The 27674-nt window shown below is 51.9% G+C and overlaps 13 protein-coding genes across 13 annotated transcripts; 8 read left to right on the top strand and 5 right to left on the bottom strand.

Annotated features, from left to right (window-relative positions):
* Window positions 1–464: 464 nt before the first annotated feature.
* AUEXF2481DRAFT_6592 (uncharacterized protein) lies at window positions 465–3078 on the bottom strand (the record flags this gene model as incomplete). The annotated part of the gene is made up of 6 exons (XM_013486495.1): window positions 465–725; window positions 781–2006; window positions 2057–2074; window positions 2129–2233; window positions 2290–2986; window positions 3046–3078. 6 exons carry the CDS (start codon window positions 3076–3078, stop codon window positions 465–467), a joined length of 2340 nt encoding a protein of 779 aa, XP_013341949.1.
* A 666-nt stretch (window positions 3079–3744) lies between these two features.
* On the top strand, window positions 3745–5009 carry AUEXF2481DRAFT_41751 (uncharacterized protein). The gene is made up of 2 exons (XM_013486600.1): window positions 3745–4360; window positions 4416–5009. The coding sequence occupies exons 1-2, from the start codon at window positions 4128–4130 to the stop codon at window positions 4540–4542; spliced, it is 360 nt and encodes a 119-aa protein (XP_013342054.1). The 5' UTR covers window positions 3745–4127; the 3' UTR covers window positions 4543–5009.
* A 224-nt stretch (window positions 5010–5233) lies between these two features.
* AUEXF2481DRAFT_31090 (uncharacterized protein) lies at window positions 5234–5995 on the top strand (the record flags this gene model as incomplete). The annotated part of the gene is made up of 3 exons (XM_013486556.1): window positions 5234–5307; window positions 5359–5556; window positions 5698–5995. The coding sequence occupies 3 exons, from the start codon at window positions 5234–5236 to the stop codon at window positions 5993–5995; spliced, it is 570 nt and encodes a 189-aa protein (XP_013342010.1).
* A 143-nt stretch (window positions 5996–6138) lies between these two features.
* On the bottom strand, window positions 6139–8078 carry AUEXF2481DRAFT_31089 (uncharacterized protein; the record flags this gene model as incomplete). The annotated part of the gene is made up of 2 exons (XM_013486555.1): window positions 6139–7249; window positions 7300–8078. The coding sequence occupies 2 exons, from the start codon at window positions 8076–8078 to the stop codon at window positions 6139–6141; spliced, it is 1890 nt and encodes a 629-aa protein (XP_013342009.1).
* A 175-nt stretch (window positions 8079–8253) lies between these two features.
* On the top strand, window positions 8254–8798 carry AUEXF2481DRAFT_41749 (uncharacterized protein). Its single transcript, XM_013486599.1, has 2 exons — window positions 8254–8563; window positions 8619–8798. Exons 1-2 carry the CDS (start codon window positions 8346–8348, stop codon window positions 8662–8664), a joined length of 264 nt encoding a protein of 87 aa, XP_013342053.1. The 5' UTR covers window positions 8254–8345; the 3' UTR covers window positions 8665–8798.
* Window positions 8799–9002: 204 nt separating this feature from the next.
* AUEXF2481DRAFT_31088 (uncharacterized protein) lies at window positions 9003–9822 on the bottom strand (the record flags this gene model as incomplete). Its single annotated transcript, XM_013486554.1, has 2 exons — window positions 9003–9047; window positions 9100–9822. 2 exons carry the CDS (start codon window positions 9820–9822, stop codon window positions 9003–9005), a joined length of 768 nt encoding a protein of 255 aa, XP_013342008.1.
* A 3289-nt stretch (window positions 9823–13111) lies between these two features.
* On the top strand, window positions 13112–14331 carry AUEXF2481DRAFT_41744 (uncharacterized protein). Its single transcript, XM_013486598.1, has one exon. It carries the CDS (start codon window positions 13149–13151, stop codon window positions 14049–14051), a length of 903 nt encoding a protein of 300 aa, XP_013342052.1. The 5' UTR covers window positions 13112–13148; the 3' UTR covers window positions 14052–14331.
* A 1596-nt stretch (window positions 14332–15927) lies between these two features.
* On the top strand, window positions 15928–17834 carry AUEXF2481DRAFT_31086 (uncharacterized protein; the record flags this gene model as incomplete). Its single annotated transcript, XM_013486553.1, has 3 exons — window positions 15928–16432; window positions 16487–17730; window positions 17790–17834. 3 exons carry the CDS (start codon window positions 15928–15930, stop codon window positions 17832–17834), a joined length of 1794 nt encoding a protein of 597 aa, XP_013342007.1.
* A 62-nt stretch (window positions 17835–17896) lies between these two features.
* On the top strand, window positions 17897–19600 carry AUEXF2481DRAFT_41740 (glycoside hydrolase family 16 protein). The gene is made up of 2 exons (XM_013486597.1): window positions 17897–17948; window positions 18039–19600. The coding sequence occupies exon 2, from the start codon at window positions 18329–18331 to the stop codon at window positions 19385–19387; it is 1059 nt and encodes a 352-aa protein (XP_013342051.1). The 5' UTR covers window positions 17897–17948; window positions 18039–18328; the 3' UTR covers window positions 19388–19600.
* A 349-nt stretch (window positions 19601–19949) lies between these two features.
* Window positions 19950–20680, top strand: AUEXF2481DRAFT_90292 (uncharacterized protein; the record flags this gene model as incomplete). The annotated part of the gene is made up of 2 exons (XM_013486677.1): window positions 19950–20611; window positions 20658–20680. Exons 1-2 carry the CDS (start codon window positions 20074–20076, stop codon window positions 20678–20680), a joined length of 561 nt encoding a protein of 186 aa, XP_013342131.1. The 5' UTR covers window positions 19950–20073.
* Window positions 20681–20939: 259 nt separating this feature from the next.
* AUEXF2481DRAFT_41739 (uncharacterized protein) lies at window positions 20940–21809 on the bottom strand. The gene has a single exon (XM_013486596.1). The coding sequence runs from the start codon at window positions 21797–21799 to the stop codon at window positions 20960–20962; it is 840 nt and encodes a 279-aa protein (XP_013342050.1). The 5' UTR covers window positions 21800–21809; the 3' UTR covers window positions 20940–20959.
* A 460-nt stretch (window positions 21810–22269) lies between these two features.
* AUEXF2481DRAFT_67217 (glycoside hydrolase family 38 protein) lies at window positions 22270–25701 on the top strand (the record flags this gene model as incomplete). The annotated part of the gene is made up of 4 exons (XM_013486648.1): window positions 22270–22347; window positions 22405–22478; window positions 22528–24295; window positions 24343–25701. 4 exons carry the CDS (start codon window positions 22270–22272, stop codon window positions 25699–25701), a joined length of 3279 nt encoding a protein of 1092 aa, XP_013342102.1.
* Window positions 25702–25787: 86 nt separating this feature from the next.
* On the bottom strand, window positions 25788–26984 carry AUEXF2481DRAFT_31081 (uncharacterized protein; the record flags this gene model as incomplete). The annotated part of the gene is made up of 3 exons (XM_013486552.1): window positions 25788–26338; window positions 26387–26758; window positions 26819–26984. 3 exons carry the CDS (start codon window positions 26982–26984, stop codon window positions 25788–25790), a joined length of 1089 nt encoding a protein of 362 aa, XP_013342006.1.
* Between the last annotated feature and the right edge of the window lie 690 nt (window positions 26985–27674).

Below are 27674 nucleotides of genomic sequence, written 5' to 3'. Positions count from 1 at the left end.
GATCCAGCTTGAGACACCAATAGGGAGAATACAGCTCATAATTTCGTCGGCGGCTCAGGCGGTATGGCTAAGTCCGGTGGAACTCGGTCGTGAGGATACGCAATTCATGTACCGGGTCGAAAGGTGTTCTGCGAGAGCACAGTGTGCTAAACATCTCTATGAGAAACTCGATGAAGGTAAGGTTCACGGTCTCAAGCACAACGCCGAACCACTTGATTTCTCAGTGATCTGAAAGTGGTCAAATTATAGAACATAAAAGACTCATTCGGGATATATGGTTAATGAGAAAGAAAAATCAATACGCCCAAGAGTACAAGGTATAAACAACGAAGACCACTTCTCCACTTCTCTCTGTGAGTCACTCTGTATGTGATGTCTCCTCTACCGCCCCGGTCCGGATGTTCGTGACCGGCTCATGATTTTGTGAAACATAGCTGTCCTAGCCGTGACTATTCATGCATCATTTAGTTCTTGGCGTTCTTGGCCATGGTGTTGAGGGCAGAGCCGTTCTTGAACCACTCGATCTGGCCCTCGTTGAAGGTGTGCGAAAGCTTGATCTCGTATGACTCGCCGTTCTTGGGGTGGACCTTCATGGTCATGGGCTTGCCAACGGCGAGCTCAGTGCAGAGAAGGTCAACCTTGTCATCGGGGTTGAGCTTGTCGTAGTCGGCAGGCTCGGAGAAGGTGAGAGGAAGCATACCCTGCTTCTTCAAGTTGGTCTCGTGCTGGAGCTCATGTAAGTAATTTGGTTTTCGTGCAATGAAAGAACATGGTACTTACGATACGGGCGAACGAACGGACAATGATGGCGAGACCACCAAGGTGACGGGGCTCGAGAGCGGCGTGCTCACGGGATGAACCCTCACCGTAGTTCCAGTCACCAACGACGACCCAGCGGATACCCTTGGACTTGTAGTCACGGGCGACACCGGGAACGGTGCCGAACTCACCGTTGGTGTAGTTCTCAATGTTGTTGGCTTCGCCGTTGGCGGAGTTGATGGCACCGATCAACATGTTGTTGGAGATGTTGTCCAAGTGACCACGGTACTTCAACCAGGGACCGGCCATGGAGATGTGGTCAGTGGTGGTCTTGCCCTGAGCCTTGATCAGGATGGGAAGGTCGGTGGCGTCCTTGCCGTCCCAAGCGTTGAAGGGCTCGAGGATCTGGAGACGGTCAGAGGTGGGAGAGACGGCAACGTTGACCTGAGTGCGGTCCTGGGGAGGAGCTTGGTAGGTGTCCATTCCCGGATCGTAGCCGTTGGCGGGCAGGCCGTCACCGGTAGGGGCCTTGAGCTTGAACTCGTTGCCATCCTTGTCCTTGAGGGAGTCGGTGAGGGGGTTGAAGTTGAGGGTACCGGCGATGGTCATGGCCACGACAAGATCGGGGGAGGTGACGAAAGCGTGGGTGGCGGGGTTGGCATCGTTACGGGAAGTGAAGTTACGGTTGTAAGAAGAGACGATGGAGTTGGCCTCGCCCTTCTTGACGTCGCGACGGTCCCATTGACCAATGCAAGGACCGCAAGCGTTGGCAAGAACCATACCACCGAACTCCTCGAAGGTCTGAAGCTGACCGTCACGCTCAATGGTGGCGCGGATCTGCTCAGAACCGGGGGTGACGGTGAAGAGGGCCTTGGCCTTGATACCGTGGTCGAGAGCATCACGGGCGATGGAAGCGGCACGCGACATATCCTCGTAAGAGGAGTTGGTGCAAGAGCCGATAAGACCGACCTTCATCTCCTCGGGCCAGCCGTTGGCCTTGACGACCTCCTTGAACTTGCTGATGGGAGTGGCAAGATCGGGGGTGAAGGGACCGTTGATGTGAGGCTCGAGCTCGGAGAGGTTGATCTCAATGAGCTGGTCGTACTCGGCACCCTCGTCCTGCTTGAGCTCCTTGGCGTATGTGCGCGAGAAGTCACCAATCTGCTTGCGCTTGGTGGCGTTCAGGTAGTCGTACATGCGGTCGTTGAAGGGGAAGAGCGAGGTGGTGGCACCAATTTCGGCACCCACTACAGAAAATGTCAGTACGCTGTCAAATGTTTATGGATTGGGGCTGCACGACTGTTGCATATTGTGCCTAGGAGAGAGTTAGCAATGATTCAACAACATAGGTGAATGGGGGAACACGAACTCATGCCAGTGGCGGAGATGGAGTCGACACCGGGTCCGAAGTACTCAACGATTGCACCGGTACCACCCTTGACAGTAAGGATACCAGCAACCTTGAGGATAATGTCTGTTACGAAAGTCAACATGAGCTTCGGAAAAGATCACGATAAGGAATGGACGAACCCTTAGGAGAAGCCCAGCCAGAGAGCTCGCCAGTAAGCTTGACACCAATAACCTTGGGGGCCTTGAGCTCCCAGGGGAGGTTGGCCATGACATCGACGGCATCAGCGCCACCGACACCAATGGCGGCCATACCGAGACCACCGGCGTTGGGAGTGTGAGAGTCAGTACCGATCATGAGACCACCGGGGAAAGCGTAGTTCTCGAGGATGATCTGGTGAATGATACCAGATCCGGGTCTCCAGAAACCGATGTTGTACTTGGCGCAAGCGGTGGACAGGAAGTCGTAGACCTCCTTATTGATGTCCTGTGCACGGGCAAGATCCTTCTCACCACCAATCTGGGCCTCGATCAAGTGATCGCAGTGGACGGTGGAGGGAGTAGCAACCGAGGGCATGCCAGCGGACATGAACTGGAGAATGGCCATCTGGGCAGTGGCGTCCTGGCAAGCAACACGGTCGGGACGGAGCTTGAGGTAGGAGACACCACGCTCGATGTCCTGCTCATGAGGGTTGTCAAGATGCGAGTAGAGAATCTTCTCAGCGTAGGTCAAAGGACGGTTGTTCATACGCTGGCGGACAATGCTCAGGTTCTCGCTCATCTTGGCGTAGTTGATGTAGTTTCCGGTCTCCCAGTTGGTCATCTCGACCTTCTTGGAGAGAGGCGAGTCGCCGACGGTCGCGAAGGCGCGACGGCCCAGCTGTGGAGCTTGTCAATACCATGTTTCTAGATGGGAAACAAGCTGTGAAAAGGACTTACCAGCTTGCGCGCTGCCAAACGAGCGGACTGCATTGTGATAAGTCAACGGCGGGGGAGCTATTGACAGTGACCTAGGTGCCTATGCGGCTAAAAGAAGGACACGGGGGGTGGGGAGAGGTGGTGAAGCGGAGAGGTGTTGATGGGAAGAGAAGACGGTAGAGTTATTTAAGAGAAGATACCGCAACGAGTTATCCCTTGGCCCTGGCCCAGTGGCCCTCGGTCAAAGAGCGACAGAACTCATCAAAGCTGTCCTCATTGGCTGGAGCGCACGAGCCAGCCTGCTCGATTTACACACCCCCGCCGCCTCTGTGCTTTTTCGCTTCCGTCCAGCTTGCTTGCTTGTCCTCTTGATGGAAGCTAATTCGCTGCGTACGTCTTTCTTACATCAGATTGCCAGTGAATAGCTATCGACTGATCGTGATCTGTGTTTCTCCCATGCAAAATAGTCTGATGTGAGGCTCATGAAGGGGCTGCCATGCTTAGCATGCGAAACAACAGGAGCTGCCGCGTGCGGCTTCCCACGTAGCCGTGCCGGTAAACATCGGACTGCTCCGCCTATTTATTGGTTGGCGGGTGTCTCCAAATCGGTCTCGCTGATTGTTCGGTCGGGGACATTCGAACTCGGCCGGCTCGATCGGCTGCAAGCAATTCTTTCAGAAAGTTGGAGCCGACCTCCTCACATGTGAAAGTCTAGAATTCGTGGTACTGAACGGATGGTGTTTGTCTATACAGCGTACTGTCGAATCAACAAATATTGATGGTCAGCTTCTGGCCATCAGAATGAGTGACAGTGCTGCTTGAGACATGTCGAAGAGACGGTAGTCGAGTACAGACAGCAGATGTCACGATATCAACTTCGAGCGCAGCAGCGGACATTCTCCAGATCGTAGCCAGATTGATGAGGCAGAAAAGTAAGTGCTTGGCACGCGCCGACTAAAAAATTCCATGCGGTTAGTGCAACCATCTCTCGCAAAAGTCCTGTAACCAATAACTTTGCGGGACCACGGCAACTGAGACTGCTACTCCACCACCTCGAACATAGTTACTCGACCACACAAATTTCACCTACCGAAGAAGTCATCATGCCCGCCATCCGTGGTCAAGATTCCAAGAAGAAGACTCGCCGTCATACGCGCGATCTCGACCAGATTCACGACGATATCCACAAGGAAAAGCATCTGGACAAGTACAAGAGCACAAAGCATACTGAAGATCTCCCTGGTCTCGGACAGTTCTACTGTGTCGAATGCGCTAAATGGTTCGAGTCTGAGGCCAATCTGACTGCTCACTCCAAGGGCAAGGTTCACAAGCGCAGGTAAGCCTTCATCCCAACTTGCCCAAGTCTTGTGCCAATCTGACCTGTCTCGCAGAGTTCGCCAGCTCAAGGAAGAGCCCTACTCGCAGAAAGAGGCCGAAGCTGCCGCTGGCCTTACCTGGACTGACAACGGCAAGCGCAAGGAGGAGGACCATGAGCTTGAGATGGCCGAGGCCACCTGAACAATTACGTTGTTGGACACCTGCTGCACCAACATATCACCACCACCAGGTGCTTTGTGGGAGTGATGATCGGTTCCATCACCGCTCGCCAGATAATCGCAACCACGCCGTGCCATCTAGATAAGAGTTGCGGATCACAAGCGCAACAGCGAACGCTCTGGCTTTCGTAAACAACAGCCATAGATTTCATCCGGGCCAACACAGAACATTGGTCCTGCAGAAGTATGCTTTACGCATCCTGGACCTCGGGCAATCCCGGTTAGAGATGAACAGCACAGCCGACGCTTCGGAAGAGTGGTTCTGGTCCGCGGATGCAGAGAACCCGTGGGAAGCCATATGCCGTTGACATTGAAATCAGGCGGAGGGCCTGGAAATAGAGTCGATTAATCGTATATCATAATTGTGACTCTGTCGTTACGATGGCTACAATCGACGAATCAAACATCTTCAATTCTACCAATCTGCACCAGTGACTCATATTTTGATTGTTTACAAGTGCCTCATTATGGATTGTGATAAAATCTGCAGTGAAGAGCGAATGATATACCTCTGTCGGTTGTGATGCTGACTCGATGTCTGCCTAAAGGCGGTTTGCTGCCTGAGGTCTAGCGACTACAAATTCTGTGATGAGTGCACCCCAAACCATGAATACCAAACCATAAATCAAACAATATCGCAAAACACCATCATCATGTCATTCAACACAGTCGAACTCTATGGCGGTGCTATGACCGTTGAACTTCCCTCCAACTTCTCAGACGTCAGGTAAGAGGCATTCGCACAGCAAGCGCCACCATGTACTAAAACCCCATGCAGCAACATTAGACAAATCCCAGACAACCAAGAAGTCTACTTGGATAATGATGGTCTCACTAGCATCGTCTTCGACATCTTGGAGCGTGTCGACAAGCCGGATCTGGATGCTCTAAGGTACCATCTTGAGGACATCGTTGAGGATGATGTCGATGCGACAAAACTCTGGACTTCAAACTCTGCAGTCTTCAGCAAACTACCGTGAGTCTCCTTCTTGCGCTATGTGCATTCTTCTGTTACAGCCAAGTTATCAATTTCCTATGTCTTCGAAATTCACGGATTATGATTGTTGCTTTCGCTGCCAATATTAATATCTTGCTAACGTTGTATGCCTCGTCAAAGATCACAAACGACTGCCTACACAATCTTCGCTACCAACACACCTTCCGCAGAAGCTGTAGCTCGTGGCAAAGCCCCCGATTTCACAGGCATACTGCTCACGCTCATCCGTCTTGAGCGCCAACAGACCGATCTTGTCATCTGCGTCAACGTCCCACACGTAGGCGGCGAGTACAACAAAGACGAAGTCGACCCCTCTGCTGGAAAGCAAGGTCCCCTGCTAGATGCAGCAACCTCATTCCGCGATCGCATCTTGCAAACTTTCGAAATCAAGGATTGGGATCTCTTCGTTCAAGAGTGATCAAATCGATAGAGTACCAGTGATGCAGTGATTTGTACACTGTATGCTGAAAACGGTTTATAGAAATAGTCGTTATGAACAGAAAGGAAAGGGGTATCATGCAATGCAAAAGAAAGAGCCAGGACAATCATTCACCCATCACATCAATCACTATCCAAAGTCACCACCTCCAACACCTTCGCTACACCATCGACTCCTCCCAGCGGTGTCGCGACATTCGACTCGCTTTTCGCCTTTTGGTCTCTGTACTTCTGGCCCAAGGCTGCCATGATCTCCTTGTGAGGCGCTCCTGCCATTTCCTGCTTCAAGACTGCAAAGTTGGCCTTGACGAAAGCTGCGTAGCTGGTCGGTCCTGCCTGCTTTCTCGGTACTGGTTTCGTCTGAGCAAGCTTGCCACGACATACACCACACGAGTGACGAGCCGGGTCAATGCTCTTGGAGTGACGCTTGAACTCATGGCTGCACATCTCGTTTACGCATGTCCAAATGTACTTGTAGTCGATGTGATACGAATGCTTTGTCGTCACTTCAACTCCACGGTGACCGAATGCCTCACTACACTTCTGACCCCACGCTTTGAACTGCTGGCCGTGCGGCTGATCCTTAATACCGCTGACCATGAAGTTGGCAAGATGGCAGAATTCGTGAGCCACAACGTTCAGGAGGCGTTCTTCGTTGTCAATGACTTTTTCTGCCAACTCGATCGAGGCGTGGTGTTTCTGGGTGATCGTTGTCGTGCCATCGAGATTTCTATGCTTGGTGGTCTCGCGCTTCCAGTTTGCACGACCGGCCGTTGAGTTGAGTGTCTTGCTCCAGATAAACTTCACACCGCCAGTCAATGCAGCCAGTTCTCCGATCTTGTCTTCTGTAATCTTGTGATCGAGTTGGGCGAAGAAGTCTTCAACCAGCTTGTGTTTCTTGGTTTCAAAATCCTTCTTCGCGTCGATCTCAGCGCGAGTCTTCTTGGTGGGGCTGGTCGTCTTCTTTGGCGAGGACGAAGGAGAATCCGAGTCCTCAGGCAGCGCCTTGCGGTTCTTCTTGGGAGACATCAGGGGCTTTTGAGGAGAGTACTCGTCGTTCCAGGCGTTTACTGCGTGAACGTTCCAAAAGTCTCCGAAGTGTGGCGCGTGGGGAGGTGTAGGGATTCGTTGTTTCTTCTTTGAGGGAGACACAAGACGAGATTTTGTTGGTGAGACTGGCGGAGGGGTTGCTGGCCTTTCCAGCATAATAGGCCGTACTGCTCGCGGAGGGGAGCTATCTTGTGTCAGTGAAATTCGGTTACAATCTCTCCTGAGCGAACTCACAATTTGAGAATCGCGAGGCCATCATTCTCCTTGTCAGAACCGTCGAGATCAAGCTGTAGAAGCTTCTGGGTGAGGTCGTCCGAAGTCTTCGTAGTGAAACCCTCTTTTGAAGGCTTCTGCAGCTGCTTGCTTGGGGGAGTATGGAAAACATCCTCATCCGACTCACTCGACTCAAGATCTGGACTTCTCCTCCCAGCCACAAGTCTTCTCGTCGGCTTGTTTGCAGCTCTTGGGAGGACTACAGGAACTTCATCCTCTTTCTCGCTGTCGCAATATATGCTCTCCTCTACATCTTGCTCTTCGACTTCTTCCTGACTCTGTTCTGATTCCGACTCCGAATCTTCGATACGCGGCAGGCGATACGATGCGATTTTCGCATTCCTGTGTGGTGTAGCTCTCTGCTTTGGCTCTTTGCGTATCTCTTCCGTCTTCCTTGGCAGAGGTTGTGCGCGAACTCGTGGTTGTGACTTGGGCTCTGATGCTAGCTTTCTGGCCTCGGGGGCCGATCTCAACTCTGTGAGTGCTTGGCTGGATGTCTTTGCTCTTGACAAGCTCTTTGTGGGTGCATTTGTTTTCTTTGTTGAGTCGCTTGTGCATGTTTGCGTCTTTCCGGCGATTTTGCGAGGAGCTGTAGTCTTCGCTGACTTGGGTTTCGGCATATTCATCGTGGATAGTCCCTTGACGTGTCTGTTGATGAGCTCATCCAGTTCCGGGAGATCACTGTCGCTGTCGTCCGTATAGTGTGAGGGTGCCATCTTGATCGTCGTCTTGAGTGCCATCTTTTCGTCGTTTGGTTCCGTATCAATGAGAGCAACCAAGAGAAAGAGAAGGATGTTTACAAGCTCCTGTTGTCACGACAACGCTTCAAAATCGGGGCTCCACTCTGAGCTTGAGCTTGCTCCGACTGCGTCCACTACCCGGTCTGGAGACATGTTACTTACGCTTTGCTCACCGCATGATTGGACAACGTCACTGTGTGAAGTCGGTGGTAACTCTCGTAGCCGACCGTCTCAAGGATCTGTGATCGTCGCTCAGCTAATTCCGACATGACTCTCCGTCTGATTTGGTCGAAAAAAACCTTAGTTACCACCATCACCCTGGCTGTCCACGTGTCCAGCATGCAGGAAGTCAATCTATCTGAAATCGTAGGCTCTCGGCGTCGTGATAGAAACAGGAAATTGCCCCAGAATAGTGTCAGGTCTATCGAGTCCGAGACCCATGGCATGGCGCTGCGAATACGAGGCCCAAAAGGTCGATTGACGCTGTACGCTTGCTTGGTGTGAGGGAGCCCTGGGGACGCACATGTTGACTCATCGCAGATCATGGTGCAACAAACAACTCAAGATAGATGAAAGCCGCTCGTAGCGGTATACGTCATTGTCCTTTATCGCCATGCCATGCCATGTAATCGCAGCAAATGCAGGGGTATCAATCCAAAATCAAAGCAGCGCCTCCTTCCAAATAGCAGTCCTACGCCCAGAAATGCCCAATGCCTCGTCCCATATTGTTACCCACCTATTGTACTCCGAGATGTTGAAGCTTCTCATCCAATGGATGAGCCAAGCAAGCTTGCCCGCCGGTCTGTAATTAATATAGACAACGCCGGCGGCCAATTCATCTCTCCCACACAGTGACCTATTTCCCGATGCATACATTAAGTCGACCACATTGTATCGTAATTCGTGAATGAGACTTTGCAGCACTCATTTGACAAGCTTGCGACGGTGAATGCGGCGTACGTGATCTCTCTGTATAGATTGTTAGTGCTTGTAACCGAAGCCTTTCTTGTGCAGAACTTACCATGTTGTCCACTCTGCTGAACACTCTACTGCAGCCGTCCCATTCGCAAACGATCTTGGGATCATGCTTAGCCTCATGGCGTGCTCGGTCTTTCTCGCTTGAGAAACCTCCCTCGCTAGCGGATCGGCAGCCGATATGGCGACAGAAGAGGGTCTTCGTGTGTCTGCGATAATGCTTGCGCAGATCGCAACCTCGGCGGAAGACGGACTTGGATGTGCATCCAGGGTAAGCACATCTCCACGTGCCGTCCTCGCTGGGAGCGCCGTACTTGGACATCTCTCCAGCGTTGGGCGAGGAGGAGCGAGATGGGTTGCTTCTAGGGCAGCTCACCCATGAAGAGCTTGTGTCTGATCTGAACGAGGGTGCTCTTGAGACTGGTCGGCTCAAACATGTCTGCTCGATGGAGGGAAGGAGAGAAGGACTCGAGCGGACGACGCCAAAGTTGTAGGGATCCTTGTAGTCCATAAAGACAGGCTGGTAAGGGTATGAGTCTGGCCATGTGGGTGTGCATTGTCCAGAGAGATGTTCATGCTGAGTCGGAAGCATGGGTTGCATGGATCGGAACAGAGGTGATTGGCAGGTGTTGAACATAGGCTGATACTCCTCTGGGTAGCAGTGGTCGATGATCTGGTTGTCCGGACTCGAGCAGAGTAGTACTGGTGAGCCAAAGGACTCTGTGTATTGTTGGTGGACAAGTCGGTTGGGGTAGTTGAAGCCGTCCATGGTAAAGGTCGCTGATGTCTTTGATGTGAAGTCTGGTGAATGATCGTCAAGGTTAAGGGTAGAGACTGGGTATATATACACGAGATGCGAAGGATGCTACGGTGAAGGAAACCATAGTGGGGGGCCAGCATGGCTCATTTGGGTGCCCGGGAGCGTAAAGCTGTCCCGATGGACCGATCCTACCTGTGGAAGGCTGGGTTTCAGATGCAAGGAACATTACCATGACATGGACCAGTGGTTAGCCAAGCACGTACCTCTGATGCTGATTCGCGCGCGTAAAGGTACTGCAATGCATGGAAGGATGGATAACCTCCGGTGTAAGCAAGCAAAGCCGCGACAGCCCTACAAGACTTGGCTAGATGGACACACACATGATGCGCGGGCCGTGATTAAAGTGACCGAACGGATCGTATGGTGTTCCAAAACATAAGCCAGCGATTGACCAGGGTCTGAAGTGAAATGACTCGGGAATGGTTTAGTCCCAAACTCAAGAGTTCGCGGACAACTGCATGACATGGTAGAGCTGGTCTTGACGCGCAACGCCGTACCAGAATTGCCCAAGAACCCCACTACGATCTGTGAACGACTTGTCTGCTGCCAGTACATTTTCTGGAAGCTGGAGCCAGTGCCCACTCGGACCCAGTTCGTTGGGCGTCATTGAGAGCTTGGTAATCTTGCAGGTAAACAACAATGGCGGTCTAAGAATAAACACAGCCTCTCTGCGCCGTGGGGGCACAGTTGTTTGGGACCGATCAGATATAGAAGTTGTGGTGCAGAACTCACATACTTTTGCAGGCGCCACAGCTTCGTGTACAGATCGAAGGATTCGTCGATATCACGGCGGATCTCTGGGTTGTGTCAGCAGTGCACCTTTTGCTGCATCCGGTATGAGATAAAGAGGACGGTGCAGCCTCTTGGTCTGCCAGCATGGAACACTCTCGAGTACCGGACGTTTGGTGCTGGTTTCGCCCCGAGGTTGGTCATCCGCACACCAGGACATTAAGGACGGAATCATGACGCGCAAAACCTTCGACGAGTCTTCCATTTGTTCCATGATGGCGTGCTAAGTTGGACACTTGTTGATCCTCGCGTTGTTCCACGGGAGATTAGTTCCTGCCAAGCAGGCTTCAGCCTTACCCCGTGCTCTCCTTGACCGCATGCGCTGACAATCAAGGAAGTCCATCTGTTTGACGCCATTACATTCTTGACCGCTCATCAACACGGAGCCGTGCAAATCCAGCGATCAGTCTTCTATGCGTTGCTATATTCCAAACATCGTCATAGCCATCAAATCTATGGCGCAGTCTCATCTACATCGTGAAATGCAGCAAGTGTCCGCATTTGGCAGAGATCAAGATATGATCTCAATTTGGCAGACGCGTTCTTCATGTTCTCAACCTTCTTGACGTCGTTCAAAGATTGTAAGCGAACTTGAGCAGGCGGCACGACCTTCCACGTAGGGACCGAGCCCGCTGGCTGTCATTTCCAGTCTACCACACACCAAGCACACAGTCAACCGCTTCCGAGATTTGACAAGACGTCACGCCCCGGTTGAAGGCAGTTGACTCAGCAAACCCTCTGATGCAAGTCGTAATTAGTCGTCTCTCTAGATGCGAGTTCTGCTAGGTAAGTCCGTCCGTGGACCTGTCTCGCACTCTTCGGCAGACTTAAGCTCGCTCTCGACCCGGTCTTTGCGACTTAAAAATTACCACCTTCGGATATCTGTGCTCAATGACCCACTGTTTGTTGATTACTAGATCTCTGGGACCGGCGTGAAGCTTATTGGAGCGTTCCATACTCTGACCGAAGATTCGTGCTTGATATGTTGGTAGCACACCACATGACTCTGAACTGGTAGCTGCGACCACCGTCATACGAGCGTCCATTCGGACGGGTCGGTTGATTCTCGATACACTCTGATCTGACCTTGCAACAACCTTTGGGGGCCGGGGACAACAATCGGAGGTATTGAACGGTTAGTGCGATGCTGCTCCTGAAGCTGGCCTTCTTCTGTTTATCGTGCTGTCAGATTGCAGAGTCTTTTTACAGTTGAGTGTATCAACATCGGAGATGCTTAGATCTGAGTAACCTGGGCTCTGGTTAGACGACTCCAGACCTTGCTGATGGTGATCGAAGTGCACCATGCGTTTCGTCATGATCAATATGGTTTCTAGGTCATCACACGCATTTGTACAATCTTCTCGAACCTCTTCACTTCCATTGACGGTACCTGAACATCAAGAGTCAATCGACTTTACTGTGACTAGTCCCCACCTCATGACCTGCACCCGAATTTTCGCTTCGAGCCTTGGCCATCACAATCACTAAAGCGCACTCGCAAACCCTCTCGATAGATATGCTCTGGAGTTCCAATCGACCTTGCCACTACTCAGTCTCGCTGCACGCCTGCCGCGCCCTTCCTTGATATCACCATCGAGAATTTGTCACTGTCAGACCCCGCAACTTGAAGTAAGTCACCCATCCTTTGTCCTTGCCATGTCATGTATCCTCGCGCGTGCCCCTGCCATGTTCCCCCATTGTTTCCTTTCTGTTTGGGGCACATCCCGACTTCTCGTCACCCCGCAAGTGCATCACCTTGGACAAATCGACTTGGAGTTGGTTTGCTCAGGTACCCGGCGCCTTCTCCTACCTGCCTTGACCAGATGAGAGCCTGCAGTATAGCACTACGAGCCCAAACTGTGTGTCTTCGCCAGCACTCGGGCCTTCAACTTCCTCTACCTTCACAATTGGATTGTGTCGACTGAATATCAGCGACGATGCTCTCTCACCGACTTTCTATCGCTCCCACGTACTCGCCATGACCCTCCGAGCTCGACTCTGTTGCAAGAATGCGAGGCTGGTGAGAAGCACAACCGCACTGAAGAACACCTTTTCGTCGATGCATGCACAATTCGGTCTCATACAGGAGCCAAACATACGAGTCGGGCGCGCGTCCCTCCATCAAAAGGGACAAGACCAGCAGTCAATGCAGAAGTCGACATCATTCCTCCGGCACTCATTCCCAATCTTCCACCCCGTCGTCCTAACACATTACCCCTCCTTTCATAAATCCATAAGCCTTGCCTTTTTCTTTCTCTACAACCTGAACGCATCACTCACACAACCACGCGCAGTATTACTGACGACTGGCCTTGACCAAAATCTCGGCGTATCCTACACCAAGTAAGATCATCAAGAGGTTAGTGACCTCCATTGGGCTCTTCCACAAGTCCGCCACTTGATACTGATACATGAGAAGCCAGATCAATCGACAAACATTCACTTTCACCCAACCAAAACTCAACACTCAACACTCAACACTCATCATGTCGTCACCTTGCCCTACCGTGAAACGTCCTACTATCATCCGTCGCCAGTTCGAGGAGCTTCACCCCAGAGATCGCAAAGTCAAGACCAACCGCAGAGACCGCATCCAGGCCAACTGGGGTTGCGACATCGGCCTGGTCATCCCTCAGCCCATCCGCCCTCGTATCGAGCTGAAGAAGGGAGCCAAGGTTCGCGTCGGAGACCTGGTTGGTGACGAAGAGATTTGGTGGAACTGGAGCGTTGAGGTTCTTCGCAGCCTTGAGGAGCTGTCAACCATGTTGGCTGGCAACCTTCCGATGGCCCAGGAGCTCTTGCTTACCGAGGTCCACAAGCGTCAGAAAGATGCCACGAATCCCCAGAGGAAGGTTGCTGAACTCTTGCTCGGCGACGTCCAACGTATCGCTGAACGTGTGAAGATTGAACAGGCCAAGGAGGCGGCCATGACTGGTAGCGGACAGCAGGACCTTGACATCAAGAACTCCCAGGAGACCCCTCGCGAGCACGGCGCAGGTGCCAAGGAGGAGAAAGAGGAGGCTAAGGCTCAAGTCCAGGCCCAGGTCAGGGCCCAGGCTCAGTACCGCGAGCCCAGCGAGACGGGCTCCTCTTCCAACATCATGGCTTCGCCTCATGTCAAGCATGCCTACGACCGCAGACACATCCGTCAATCCAACAGCAGCATGAACAACATGGAGCTTTCCACCCTCTCCACCCCCCGTACTCACCGCTTTGGCCCTCGCCAGAATCTCAGCACTCAACAAAGCAGTGTCGGCTTGGAAATTGATGTCGCCGAGATACGCGTTCGTGCCAAACAGCTGAGAGCCCAGGCTATGCGCCTTGAGGCCGAGGCCATGGAGCTCCAGCATGAGGCCAACATGGCCAGACAGGCTCTCAACAGCTTGTGAAGCCGCAGAATGACACGGGGTCAACGCGCGATACGTCTGAGCCTTGCCCCAGACATCGAATGTGATGAGGGTGCATCGTCGATTGCTCAAGATACTGACGCAATGGCGTGATGATGATAATGATCGAAGACGCTATCTGGGCTCGTAGCCTGCAGATGGAATGACTGTTACTGTTTCGAGGATTTGGGCATAATCAGGGAAGATTGAGACAAAAACGGACAGAATGCAAAGCCAATAGCAACTTCGGAATGAGCGAGCCAGAAAATTAATTATCAGCGATCGAACCTTGGAATTGATCTCCCTGAACGTTCTGTGCATGTTAGCAGGACCAATCTCCCAGCTATGAGCGTGTGGCAGACTTGGTAGCTGGAGAAATGCATAGTGCTTTTGCATAATGAAGCTAGGGGCGGCACTGAAGGTGACCTTCTTGAACGCTCTGAGCCATGATCTCTATCAATATTGGACTCATCCTGCATCTTGCCAGTCAACCATCAAACTGCAATACCTCTGATTACATGATGATCGGTTTAGGCAGCAGCGACAGCAAGGCCCTTGAACCCCTGTTGTCAAGAGTAGATCCAGTGAGAGAGGTGGTCGTCGGATCCTTAATTGCCAGACGACGACGTGTCGCGGTGTTTGGTGTAGATACATCAGTCCAAGACAAAAGCTCAAGCGATGGATGACCGAATGTTTCCTATCGCCTGGAGCGGAAGTCCCACATGCACACACATCTTTAAGCTCGAACACACAGCTGGGAGGCAGTAACAATTTTGGTTCATCCCGTCTTCTTCGCTAAGTCAACGGGCCGGAACCCATTGTCTAGAGGCACGACAACTTCATGCGAAGCTGAGGAGTTGACTGAGATTCGTGTTTTTGGTGAATTTGGAAGCTCTCCTTTGACCGACCCTGTCAGTAGAAAAGATTCGTAACTCCTGTTGGTGGACGATTTAACCTTTCTGAGGTCCGAGAGCTCCAAACAAGAGTTCGGCCAAGGAGCACCCTATGTGTAACGTAGATTCTGGATCAGTCAGCATAGTATGGGCCGAGGGGATTTTGTGTGGCCCAATGGTCTGACCCGAGGTTAGATGCCATCCGCGTGTGCCTGCATCTATCGGATCAAAGTCTATGGTTGTGATGGTAAACAATCATTTACATGATGGACGTTGATCAACGGTTTGCACTTGGCGTGGAGGATCGTTCAGGTCGGAAGCGAGCCGGGAACAACAGGCGGAGAGGGTCAGGTTGAAACAGGACAGCGATATGGAAGAAACAGATAGACAACGATATGGAATGCAGAGTGTCTGGTGTAACAGCGATATATTGGATGGCGTAGGGCTATTGGTGGCAGAGTGCCTGCGGGTATATTAAGTTACGCCTCGAGGGCAAGCAACTGCAGCAGCTCGTGCGGTCGAACACCATGGCGCAGCAAGAGGGACGGTGAGAGGGTAGCAATATACACAACACAACGAGGCGATATAACGCACAAGAAAATGGACTAGATGATGGAATCGAAAGAGTGGAACAGAAAAATTGAACAAATCCAGAAGACGAGTAGCTAGCGAGAGTGGCAGATTTAGCGCCAGAGCAAGACCCTTTGACATTCTGGAAACCAGAATCAGGAGTCTGACAGAGCAACGCAACGTTTGGCCTTTGTCCGTCCCTCTTTCTTCCAAGCCGGCCAACACGACATCGTCGCTTCTGTCCTGATCCTCCCCTTTGCCTTGTCTGCGCTCGGTAGCCGCGTCGAGGACAAAGCTACGACCCACCGTCGGAGACCTTTGAGGACAGCAGGAACTGCAGGTTCTCCGTCAGTTAATATTTCTTATTAGCTACTACCGCCATCACCACCTTACATTCCTTTTCGCTTCTCGCAATAATGTCGTCCAACCACAGCATCGGCAATCGCAACAGCACGCCGGACGCCTCGAGTTCTACTCTGCGCCCGCCGTCGTCTCGCGGTATGAACCCCGGGCACCACCTGCGCGCCTCGGCCGACATGGGTGCCTTCTCCACCTCGTCTCCCCTGGCATCGCGCGGCATCCGACCCGCCAGCGAGGTCTACTTCAGCGGTGTTGGTCTCGGTAGTCAGGACGATGCTGCCGACAAGGCTGCCCAGCAATGGATCGCCGACATCGACCAGTATGAAACAACTCTCGAGGACATGGCCGCCGCTACCCTGGACCAGGACTTCAAGGACGAGCTCAGTGCTATTGAGCAGTGGTTCCGCGTGCTCAGCGAGCCTGAGCGCACTGCCGCCCTCTACGCACTGCTGCAGCAGACGACCCAGGTGCAGATTCGCTTCTTTATCCAGGTCCTGCAGCAGATGGCCAAAAGCCATCCCATGTCTGGCGTTCTGTCTCCTGCCAACTTTGGCGAAAAGGGTACGTTCCAACGTCCTTTGATTGATCGCGTGCCTGACTAATGCCACCTCACAGACCCCATGTCCACCCGCCTCAACGACGCCATGAGCAGACTCAACATCGAGGGCACGAGATCATCCTTCGGCTTCGGTGGTAAGCCCCCACCCTCGCCTGGAGCAAAGCGCAACTCGGGACTCGACCCAAGCACCATCAACTCGCTGTTCCCTGATGCCGCCGCCGCCATTGCCAAGCAGAAGGCCGACTTCAAGGAGCACACCGGAAACACCCCTACCTCGAGTCGTGTCGGTGACCGCTCATCCCTTCTCTTCGATGACAAGAAAGACGCCCCCGTACCACTGTCCCCCTCGCCCTGGAACAACAGCCGCAACGAGAACCAGCCTCCCATCACCAGACCCCGTTCTTCGCAGGGTCAACAACCTATGGGCCAGTTCAGTCAGCCTCTGCGCTCGCCCCGTCCTTTCCAACTGACAGGCGACACCAACCTCCAGAACACCACTGTCTCCGCACCCAACCAGGATCCTGCTATGAACATTCTCTCGCCTTACAACCCCAACAACAGCTGGGCTTCGATGGTCAACACTCCCATGATTCCCAACTTCAACACTCAGCAGCAAAACACCGCGCACGCCGACATGATTGCCAATGCGACTGCCATGAAGCTGGCTGCTCTCTCTACCGTCAACAACCGTATTCAGCTCGACGATGTCAAGAAGTTCCGCCGCGCACGCTCTTCTGAGGGCCAGCCTCAATTCCAACACCCGCACCAGGCACAGCAAAACATGAACATCCTGATGACCAATGAACTTGGTCAGGTCTTGTCTCCTCAACAGGCTGCCGCTCTGCAGGCTCAGCAGCTTGCTGCCCTTCATGGAGGTCGCTCTCGCCCCAGTTCCCCTGGTATCGCCATCTCTGGTCCTCCCGGCTCAAACATGAACAACCTGCCCATGACTCAAAACAATGGTTTCCTTTCTACTTATGATGCTGGCATGCTGAGCGCAAACATGAACATGCTCAACATGGGCAACTTTGGTATGGGCGGACATGAAGGATATCTCTCCGATCACTCAGAGGCTCGTGGCAGATCACCTCGTGGTAGACGCGGTAGCTCTAAGCCCCCAGAGGATCCCACTGACCTTCAACTCTTGAGCGACATCCCTAGTTGGTTGCGTAGTCTGAGACTGCACAAATACACTGACCAACTCAAAGACATGCGTTGGCAAGATCTTGTTGAACTCGATGACGACGCTCTTGATAAGAAGGGCGTCAACGCTCTTGGTGCTAGAAGAAAGCTTCTCAAGGTAAAGATACATACCGTTCAACTTGCGCTGTATGTTACACGAGCACTAACTATTCTTAGGTTTTCGAGACAGTCAGAGAGGCCCAAGCTGAAGGAAAGCTTTAGAATATTCACCTTCAAAAAATTAGCGCTCACTGGATTTCTGCCTATCAGCATGGCCAGCCCACCATAACCCTCTACATCGGCTTACTTGATGTAAGAGCCTCTATTCACAGGCTTGTAAGAAAGTCTTTTTGTTTTCCCCGGTCCACTTAAAACTCCGTAACAGATAACTCGCCATCTTCGTCATCGGCGTCTAATAATGCAAAGTCAAACGAATCTCGTTTCAAAGGAACCCTATTGTCGTCTTCTCTGTCCAACCAACTCTGTCTTTGTGTGAAAGGTGAAGGTAATAGAACGCGCTTCCTTGTTCTATTGCGATGCCCATTGTTACCATTGTGTCTTGCTTTATTGACTCGAGCAGCCCTGCTGTTTCTCCTTTATTCCAGGCTTTCATGTCATTGTCCTTGTATTAAGATTTTTATTTGCTATATCATCAGCATCTACCGCGCTTGCATTGCTTGGAAACTACCCTAACGAAAACGAAAAATACATCCACCATGTCCTTTACCAAACTCACTATGTCCTTTACCAAACTTTCTATCGCCGCCTTGGCCGCGACTGCAACTCTCAGTAACGCCTATCAACTTGTCGAGCAACACAAAGGCGCAACCTTCTTCGATGCCTTCGAATTCTTCACTGATTCCGACCCAACGCACGGCTCAGTCTCCTACAAGTCGAGACTCGAGTCTGCACCCAACAAGCTCATTGGCATTGTGCTGGACGAAAACAATAGTTCGGCAGCCTATATTGGAGTCGATAGCAAGAACACCACCGCCAATAGACCCTCTGTTCGTTTGACCAGCAAGGCCTCATACAACCACGCATTGGTCTTGGCTGATATCGCTCATATGCCCTCTGGTTGCGGCGTATGGCCGGCTCTATGGATGACTGGTCCTGATTGGCCCAACTCTGGAGAGATCGACATCATAGAGCAAGTCAATGGTCATGATTACAACACTGCCACTCTCCATACATCTGCCAATTGTGCCATCACTGGTAGCCACATCAACAGCGGACACTCTGATCTGTTCAGCGGAACACTCGAAACGCCTGATTGTAATGTCAATTCACCTGCTCAGAGCAAGAATGCCGGTTGCGGCATTCGTGCTCCCTCAAACGACACGTACACAGTCGATAACGAGAGCTGTGTCCACTCCACCTCCGGTGACGGCTTCAACTCTCAACTCGGCGGTTTATACGCCACCCTCTGGACATCTGCCGGTGTCAGCATCTACTTCTTCCCTCGCGAATACATCCCCGCCGACATCACCGCCGGCCACCCCGAACCCAGTACCTGGACCTCCAAACCTCAAGCCGTCTTCTCTGGTAACGGCTGCAACTTTGACTCTCACCTCAAGGACCTTCAACTTGTCATCAACACAGACTTCTGTGGAGATTGGGCTGGTAACACCTGGGAAGCCGACGGTTGTGCCGCTAAGACTGGAGTGAGCATTTGTGCTGAATATGTTCAGATTAATCCTAAAGCCTTTGAGACTGCCTACTGGCTCTTCAATTCTATTAGCATTTACTCAAATGAGACTGCTAGTGGGAATTGAACTGTCTGGAGGTGTCTCGGTTGGATTCGGCTATTCATGAATAGCGAGTATACGGATTGACAGCTCATGAATGGGTGGTTTGCTGTTGTTCGAGACAGGATGCTGGTTCATCTCTGTCTACTGGATTTGCATCTTGCATTGCGTTAGTGTTGAGTTTGGGTCAAATTCTTTTTCTCTTTACTATCTATGTCGAATATTAAATTCCATGATTTAACTGCTTGTATTATTTTCTCTTCTGAATTTGTGTTTGTGCCCTCATGTGATTGTTGTACTCGAATAGCTGTTGATAAAGCTGCATAATAATGTTGATCTATTGATAGTATGGTCTCCGAGACTTCTGTGATGAAAATGTCTCTCGAGTCAACAAAGAGAAGACGCGAACAAAGCAAATGTGTCTCACGTCCGACTGTCCTATCCTCTCCGTCAAGTGTGATGCCACACGTGTAGTCAAGTAGACTGGTCTCGGAAGCGACATCCGCGCAACTGTCTCGATAAATGTGTCTTATTCGCACCAAGTATAGAAGAATCTGAGCATTTTCACTCGAGAAGTCGCAGGAGATGCACAAATGTCTTGGGCTATACAACTATATAGGAGGAGGCATGTACATTAGTCGGAATCTCTCACATTTGATATCCACAAACCCAGAACAACGATAACTAGAAGCCTCACCGATCTCGAAATTATCATGGAGTCCCTCGTGTCAGCACACGGCCACAAGGAGGATCTAAACGACAAGGCGAGCTGGCAAAGGGAGATTATGCGATGGTCTCTGAAACATGCAGTACACTGCGCACCCTCGACCTTGGACGACTCTGTGAAAATGCAGTACAATGCGGATGTGACCATATCACGACTCGGCTTCAACATCCATCAACAACCAGAGACCAGTGACATGTTGGCACAACAAATCTACCGATGGCGTTGGGAAGTTGAAAACGTGCAAGCTTGCGGACCACAGCTGCGCTTGCCATATCATCCCATTCGCGCAGCATGGTTGTGGATGGAAGAGTATGGAGCTGAGTTGTGGCCTGCAGATGCCCACAAACGAGGACATCTCTATCCATCAACCACTTTCGTCTACCTCCGCGATCGATCCGGATATGTTGACCTGGAGCCTGATCAACGTCTGGACATTGACGAAAACATTGCCGAGTTCTGTTTCAGCAAAGGTACATTGCATCCGTACAATGACATGTTCCAGAAGGTGTTGCAGTACTTTGCCGGTATGCAATCTGGTCTCTGGCGTCATGTTGACAAGTCAATCTGCAGAGCTCGTACTGCAGCAGAATTGATGGTAGACTTTTTGGGATCAGAGCCTTGGATACCAGAGCAGAGGGGATTCATTCCGCTGTACTATGTCGAGGAAGACTCTGAGAGCTGTAGCAGTGATGACAGCACACTCAGCTCCATGCGTGACGGCAATTCTCAGGCAAGTGGCGTTCGGCTCTCATCAGGATTAGAGCCGCGTACCACAGCCTCGGAACTGCAAATTGGAAGCCAGTCCGTTCAACACACTCCTGAGAGTTTTATGAACGATATGGAAGGCCGATGGTTTGATCGCTAGAATCTCCCTATTTCTTCTGAGCAGCTTCAGCCTTTTCGAGATTACTGACGCGAGTCTTGTATTCACGCGGTGTCTCGACCTTCTCGCTCTTTTGGCCAATCAACTTGCCAATCAAGCCGGGCTTGGTGTGTCTCCACATGCCAATCTGTTTCCTTTGTGCCTTTTCCATAGCCCTGCGGTATTTGTCCTCTTTGTTACCAAACTCGCTTCCAAACTTTGCTTCGTAGACTGTAGCCATGCCATTCTTGATCATTTCCAGACCGACGTCTGTCTTCCAAAAGCCCCATTTCCAGTATGATACACTTGCGACGACTCTTTGATACTGATCCAGGCGGAAGATGTACGCTCTGACGTAGCGTTTGTGGAGCAGAGTCCTTAGCCACTCGAGGGCTTCTTTTCCGAATGGCTGCTCTTTGTTGCCGAAATGCGCCGTCTCAGGGGCATCAACGCCGGCTATGCGGACATGAATGGTCTTGTCTTTGAATTCTTTGGCAGCCCAATCTTGAATCTTTCTCGAGGGAAGCCAGCCCCAGCCCGTCATGCGGCCTCCTGGAGTGTGGAAGAGGCGGAAGTTGTCGCCGTCTCCAACGCGACTGACATAGCCATAGAGATTGCGCTTGTGGAAATATGAGGGAGTGATGTACTGGGCTTCAGGAACACGGCGGAGGTGTCGACGGTAGATGCGGATCAATGCGAGAGTGGAAACTGTTAGGATGGCGGTAGGGAGGATTGTGCGGGGCGAGGAATAGTGTGACCAGTCTGTGGCATTGAGAGAGTCGGACCAAGCGACGGGCTCCTTTTCCTTCTCATCAGACGAGCGCCATTTGAGCCAGTCTGGCCACTGCATGTTTGGCACGACTTTTTGTGTTTGGGAGTCGGAACAGGCTTTGGAGTGAATTGTGGAGTTTGCATGTGAAGAGCACGCATCCGAGCTTTGACGCTAGAGCTGCATCAGGCAACCACCAAGGTGGGCGCGTCGAGCCTTGTCTTTTTCCATGATGGGATGCGTGGAATACTCAAGTAAGACGGGGGCGCCTTGGAGAGCACAGTCGGGTTGATGGTGGTTCGGATTTGTCGTTGTATCTAGCTTGATGGCGACGGAGATACAGAAAGCAAGACCGGGGATATCGGCTGAGGATGTGGTGACGCAGGGGGATCCCCAATCACCCCGCATTGAGCAACGATCGATGGTTCGTCTGATCAGATGCAGGTGCGGAGACGACGAATGGTACCTGCCCGCTCAAGACCTGCTGTCTGCTGTCTGCTGTCTGCTCTTTCCAATTTCCAAGCTCTCAGCCTCTACACATCCAACTCACAATGGGCGGCGGTTCTCATCCCAGCATGGCCCCAGCCTCCACCTACCCTCGTCTGGCTGCGAAGCCTGTGGGCAAGCAGGTACACAGCTCTTATCTCCGCTCGAGCTTCCACATGCTAACCGCCATCCGCTCTTAGATCCACAAGATCTACATGGACAGGCTGAGGCAGTTCACAGACAACAGCCAATACAGAAGACAAGGCTTGCTACCGTGAGCTTCATCACTGCCTTACCAAGTCGAGATGCTGACCTCAAAGCAGAAAGATCGAGCCAGAACGGGCATCTGGCCACCCTCACATCCAGCTCGAAGTCTACTCTCCCCCAGACCTGTCTCGTCCTACCTTCAAAGATGCAACCTCGCATGCTTTCAGACCTACCAAGGTCGGCGGATCATTCGGCCCTAGTTGGTCCACACACTGGTTCCGCGTTCGCCTCACCGTCCCCTCCTATCTCGCCGACAAGGACCATCTAGAACTGCATTGGGATGCGAACAATGAAGGTCTCATCTGGAATGAGAAGGGAGAGCCTCTACAAGGCCTCACAGGAGGAGGCGAGCGTATTGAGTGGATCTTGCCAAAGTCGTTCCGTGACGGCAAAGAGCACCTTTTCTATATCGAGATGGCTTGCAACGGCATGTTCGGAAACGCTCCTGGAGGGGACAGTATCCAGCCACCTCGTCCAGACAGATACTTCCAGCTGCAGCAAGCAGACATTGTGGCCATCAACCTGGAAGCTCGAGCTCTGTACATTGATTATTGGATCATTGGAGACGCGGCTAGGGAGTTCCCGGAAGACTCCTGGGAAGCTCATGAAGCACTCCAAATCTGCAACTCTATCATGGACACCTTTATCGCTGCTAATGGAAGCTCTGACTCCATCGCTGAGTGCAGGAAGATCGCAAAGAAGTATATAGGAGACGTCAACTCCTCAAAGGTATACGACACAGACGAAACTGCTTTGATTACCGCCATCGGTAACTGCCACATTGATACCTGCTGGCTCTGGCCATGGGCAGAGACTAAGCGCAAGGTGGCCCGATCATGGTCTAACCAATGTAACCTATTGGAAAGATACCCCGAGCATCGCTTCGTCGCATCGCAAGCCCAGCAGTTCAAATGGCTCGAGAATCTGTATCCCTCCGTCTTCGATCGTGTTAAGAGCAAGGTCAAGGAGGGCACCTTCCAGCCCATCGGCGGATCATGGGTCGAGCATGATACGAATATGCCCAGTGGAGAGTCATTGGTCCGCCAATTCATCTACGGCCAACGCTACTTTGAGAGCAGATTCGGTTCAAGGTGCACCACATTCTGGCTCCCCGACACGTTCGGCTACTCGACCCAACTCCCTCAGATCTGCCGGCTCGCCGGCATGACGAGGTTCTTCACGCAGAAGCTCAGCTGGAACAATATCAACAACTTCCCGCACACTACCTTCAACTGGGTCGCACTTGACGGCAGCCAGGTCCTATGTCATATGACACCTGCTGAGACTTATACCGCCGAGGCGCACTTTGGCGACGTGAGGCGCAGTATTACGCAGCACAAATCTCTCGACCAAGACGCGACCTCGCTTCTCGCGTTTGGAAAGGGCGATGGAGGCGGCGGTCCGACATGGCAGCATCTTGAGAAGCTCAGAAGATGCCGTGGCATCAGTGACAAGACCGGTCTCTTGCCTCGTGTCAAGATGGGCGACTCTGTCGATGACTTCTTTGCCCGTCTTGAGAAGAGAGTCGAAGAAGGACTTGAGCTCGTAACCTGGTATGGCGAGTTGTACTTCGAACTTCACAGAGGCACATACACCACTCAGGCTAACAACAAGCGTAATAACCGCAAGTCCGAAATCATGCTTCACGACATCGAGTACCTTGCTACGCTGGCCAGTATTCAGGATGTCATCTCCAAGGATGGCAAGAAGTATAAATACCCTAAAGAGGACATTGACGACATGTGGGAGAATGTCCTCTTGTGCCAATTCCACGACTGCTTGCCCGGAAGCTGTATCGAGATGTGTTACGACGACTCTGATGAGGTAAGTTGGCTAAGCGGCCTAGACAGTACATGACTAACATCACGAAGCTGTACGCGAAGGTGTTCAAGACTGGTCACAAGGCCTTGACCGAAGCTCTACACGCTCTCGGATTTGACGACAAGGTGTCCCATGATAACGAGCTTGTTGCGTTAAACACTCTTGGATGGAATCGTAATGAAGTCAGCTCCCTCCCATCCCCTGATCCGACGACTCGCTACGGTCTGCTCCAGGGCGAGACCGGTGTCAACTCCATTATGGATATGGTACAGGAGTCTGGCTTCGTTGAAGTGAAAGAGGTCGGGAAGGACACCTTCCACTTCATCAACAGCCAGTACTTTGTCGAGATTGCTAACGGCGTCATCACACACTTGTACGACAAAGAAGCTCATCGCGACATTGTGCCCAAGGGCCAGAAGGCGAACCAATTGGTCCTCTTCGACGACAAGCCACTCTACTGGCAGGCATGGGACGTGGAAGTCTACCACCTCAATTCGAGAAAGGAGCTCCACGCAACAAGTTCGTCAATGATTGTCGAGTCTGGTCCTCACCGCGTTGCAGTCAAGACGACAACGAAGATCTCCGAGATATCATCAATCACGATGACAATCTCGCTCACTTCCGCACCGCCAGGAGGTCGCTCTTACATCGAGACCGAAGCAGAAGTCGATTGGCACGAGGATATGAAGTTCTTGAAGGTCGAGTTCCCGACCACCATCACGAACACCGAAGCCTCCTACGAGACTCAATACGGTATTGTCCGCCGTCCAACTCATTACAACACCACATGGGACATGGCCAAGTTCGAGGTGTGCTGTCACAAATGGGCCGATTTGTCCGAGAATGGCTACGGCGTCAGTATCCTGAACGAGTCCAAGTACGGTTTCGCAACTTGTGGCAGCTTGATGCGTTTATCCCTGCTTCGTGCACCCAAGGCTCCTGACGCGCATGCCGATATGGGCAAGCACAAGATCCGCTGGGCCATCCTTCCTCACAAAGGCCCTCTTGACCATCGCACAATTCGTGCTGGCTTTGAGTTCAACAACCCAATGGCGGTCTACTCGCACCCCAAGGTCTCAGATGTCAAGGGCCTGATGAGCTCATTCAAGCTGTCTGCCGATAGCGACTCTGGTCTGGTTCTCGACACCATCAAGCGCGGTGAGGACGATGAGGATGTCAGCCGTGGCGATCTTCCTAAGCGCAAAGGTAGAAATGTGATCGTTCGCGTCTACGACAGTCTGGGAGGAAGATGCCGCGGTACTATTGAAACCGGCCAGATCCCCATTGCCAAAGTGTGGAAGTGTAATGTCTTGGAGGATGACATTGAGGAAGCTCATCTCACCAAAGGTGGCTTCGACATTGAGCTCAGGGCTTTCGAAGTAGCCACTTACAGGCTGCTTCTGCAGTGATGATTGATACGAGGCAGGAGGCATGAACTAGTCGTGGTATATTCTAGATGACATGAATTCATAACATCTGCTTAGCAGACTATTCTCTAGTATCCTCTCTTCCTATTTACCACGTTGATGAACTTTTCGCCCTTTTGCTTGTGCTCTAGCTGTAGTTCGAGAATCTGGAATGCTCGGTCGACGTATGCCTCGCCGTTGCCGCTGATGTGGGGTGTGACGATGACGTTGTCCAGGTGCCAAAGCTCGCTGTCTGAAGGCAAGGGCTCCGGGTCAGTGACATCCAGAGCAGCTCCGGCGAGAGTACCATCCTTGAGAGCTTCGATCAGTGCAGGCTGATCAATGATCGGGCCTCTTGCAATGTTGGCAACAAAGGCAGGCTTCTTGCCGTCTTGACTGAGGATCTTGAACTCCTCCTTCGACAAGAAGTGGGTGGTCTCCTTGGTGAGTGGTACGGAGATCAGTAGCAGATCAATATCTTGCTTGAGGAAGTTGTGCAGAGACTCCTTGTCTAGACCAGAGTACCATGCTGAAGGGAGCTCACCATCAGGATCACCGGTTCCAGGAACGATGTAGCCAACATCTTTCTTTTTCTCTGGTGTGTCCTTGGGAGACGCCGTATATGCAATGATGTCCATACCTGATGATGTCGTCAGCTTGTAATCGATTCGTGCATGAAACCACTTACCCATGGCTTTGGCGACTCTACCGACTTGACGCCCAATGCTTCCGTATCCAAGTACGCCAACACGCATGCCCACGGAATCTCTGACTTTGTACGAAGGGTCCTTTCCCCATTTACGCTGCTTCTGTGCTTCGTAAAGCTGAGCGTACTTGTGGGTGTGGATTAGATGCGTCATGATAACCCATTCGGCAATCTGCGGGCCATGAACACCCGATGCAGTTGCGATAGGGATGTCAGTGTCGGTGTAGATGGGATGGCTTGCCAGCTGGTTGGATCCAGCCGAGAATAGTTGAATGAAGTCGAGTAAAGGTGCATCCGATGGTTGTGGTGGTAGGGAGAACAGTGTCAACAGTACTGTTGCCTCTCGCCAAAGCTCTTGAGATAAGAGTCAGTATGGATGGCATTGGATTATCGATTTGAGGAGTTTAGGTGTACCTTTGGGCACTTCTTTGTCCAAAACAGAACGATCCTTGGTGTGAGACACATTTTTGTATGTTATCTTCAGATGAGGGAACTTCTTCTGCAGCTTCTCAATGGCTGCAGTAGGCTCCGGCAAAGGCAGTGTGACCAAGACGGCCTCCTTGTGTTCTCCTCCACCCATGATAGTATTTAAGCTTGCGATAGCGACGGTTTGTTGTAGAAAGAGTAGATGGAATTGAAACAGAGTTTCAAAAGATGTATAGATGTTAAAAGGTCAATTATTAATGCGTGCTAGGTGATAACATAAAGGGCGATGATGACGTGCGGCGTTTGCACCTTCCCAGACGGGCGACGCGGAGGAGCTCCTCTTTCTGCGTCGCGACGAGAGACTGTACCAACTGCAAGCAACGCGTCACTGTAGCTCGAAGACCATTAATGTCGCGATTTCTTCGACACTCTCATGCTCCCTCGCCCTATCGACGTGAACCACGGCCGCGACAGGCTTATTCAAATTCTCTGTACGCCGGCAGCTCTCGAGACAAGGACCCACAAATGACCTCACAATGTCTTGCACGATCTGTCTTACCGACACTTCTGTCAAGATGTGCATGAGTCAGTCGACATACTTTGGCCATTTGTCCATTCTCCTTCTCCGTGCTATTCTGGAATAAAACCCAGTCGAACTCGGCCATGCGAATAGCAAAACGTTGTGCGGGCCGCCGGCGTCGATTTCGATACTTCGACGTTGGATTGGCTCGGGTCACTCGACGTCGAGGTCCATGTTGCCGACCCATGTTCCACACTCAGCTTGTGTCTATATCCTGAGCAATACTATCAAAGAGGTCGCCTGAGTAATGCAACCACTTGTCAA

This window comes from Aureobasidium subglaciale (assembly GCF_000721755.1).
Source record: "Aureobasidium subglaciale EXF-2481 unplaced genomic scaffold scaffold_16, whole genome shotgun sequence".
Lineage (NCBI taxonomy): Eukaryota > Fungi > Ascomycota > Dothideomycetes > Dothideales > Saccotheciaceae > Aureobasidium > Aureobasidium subglaciale.
This window is presented reverse-complemented; position numbering and strand designations above follow the sequence as displayed.

Excerpts from the sequence above, each read along its gene's own strand:
- AUEXF2481DRAFT_41751 (XM_013486600.1), top strand. The coding sequence starts at position 4,128 with ATGCCCGCCATCCGTGGTCAAGATTCCAAGAAGAAGACTCGCCGTCAT. Across the intron at positions 4,361-4,415 it reads GGCAAGGTTCACAAGCGCAG|AGTTCGCCAGCTCAAGGAAG; the intron begins GTAAGCCTTCAT and ends CCTGTCTCGCAG.
- AUEXF2481DRAFT_41749 (XM_013486599.1), top strand. The coding sequence starts at position 8,346 with ATGACTCTCCGTCTGATTTGGTCGAAAAAAACCTTAGTTACCACCATC. Across the intron at positions 8,564-8,618 it reads CCAAAAGGTCGATTGACGCT|ATCATGGTGCAACAAACAAC; the intron begins GTACGCTTGCTT and ends GACTCATCGCAG.
- AUEXF2481DRAFT_41744 (XM_013486598.1), top strand. The coding sequence starts at position 13,149 with ATGTCGTCACCTTGCCCTACCGTGAAACGTCCTACTATCATCCGTCGC.
- AUEXF2481DRAFT_41740 (XM_013486597.1), top strand. The coding sequence starts at position 18,329 with ATGTCCTTTACCAAACTCACTATGTCCTTTACCAAACTTTCTATCGCC.
- AUEXF2481DRAFT_41739 (XM_013486596.1), bottom strand. The coding sequence starts at position 21,799 with ATGCAGTGGCCAGACTGGCTCAAATGGCGCTCGTCTGATGAGAAGGAA.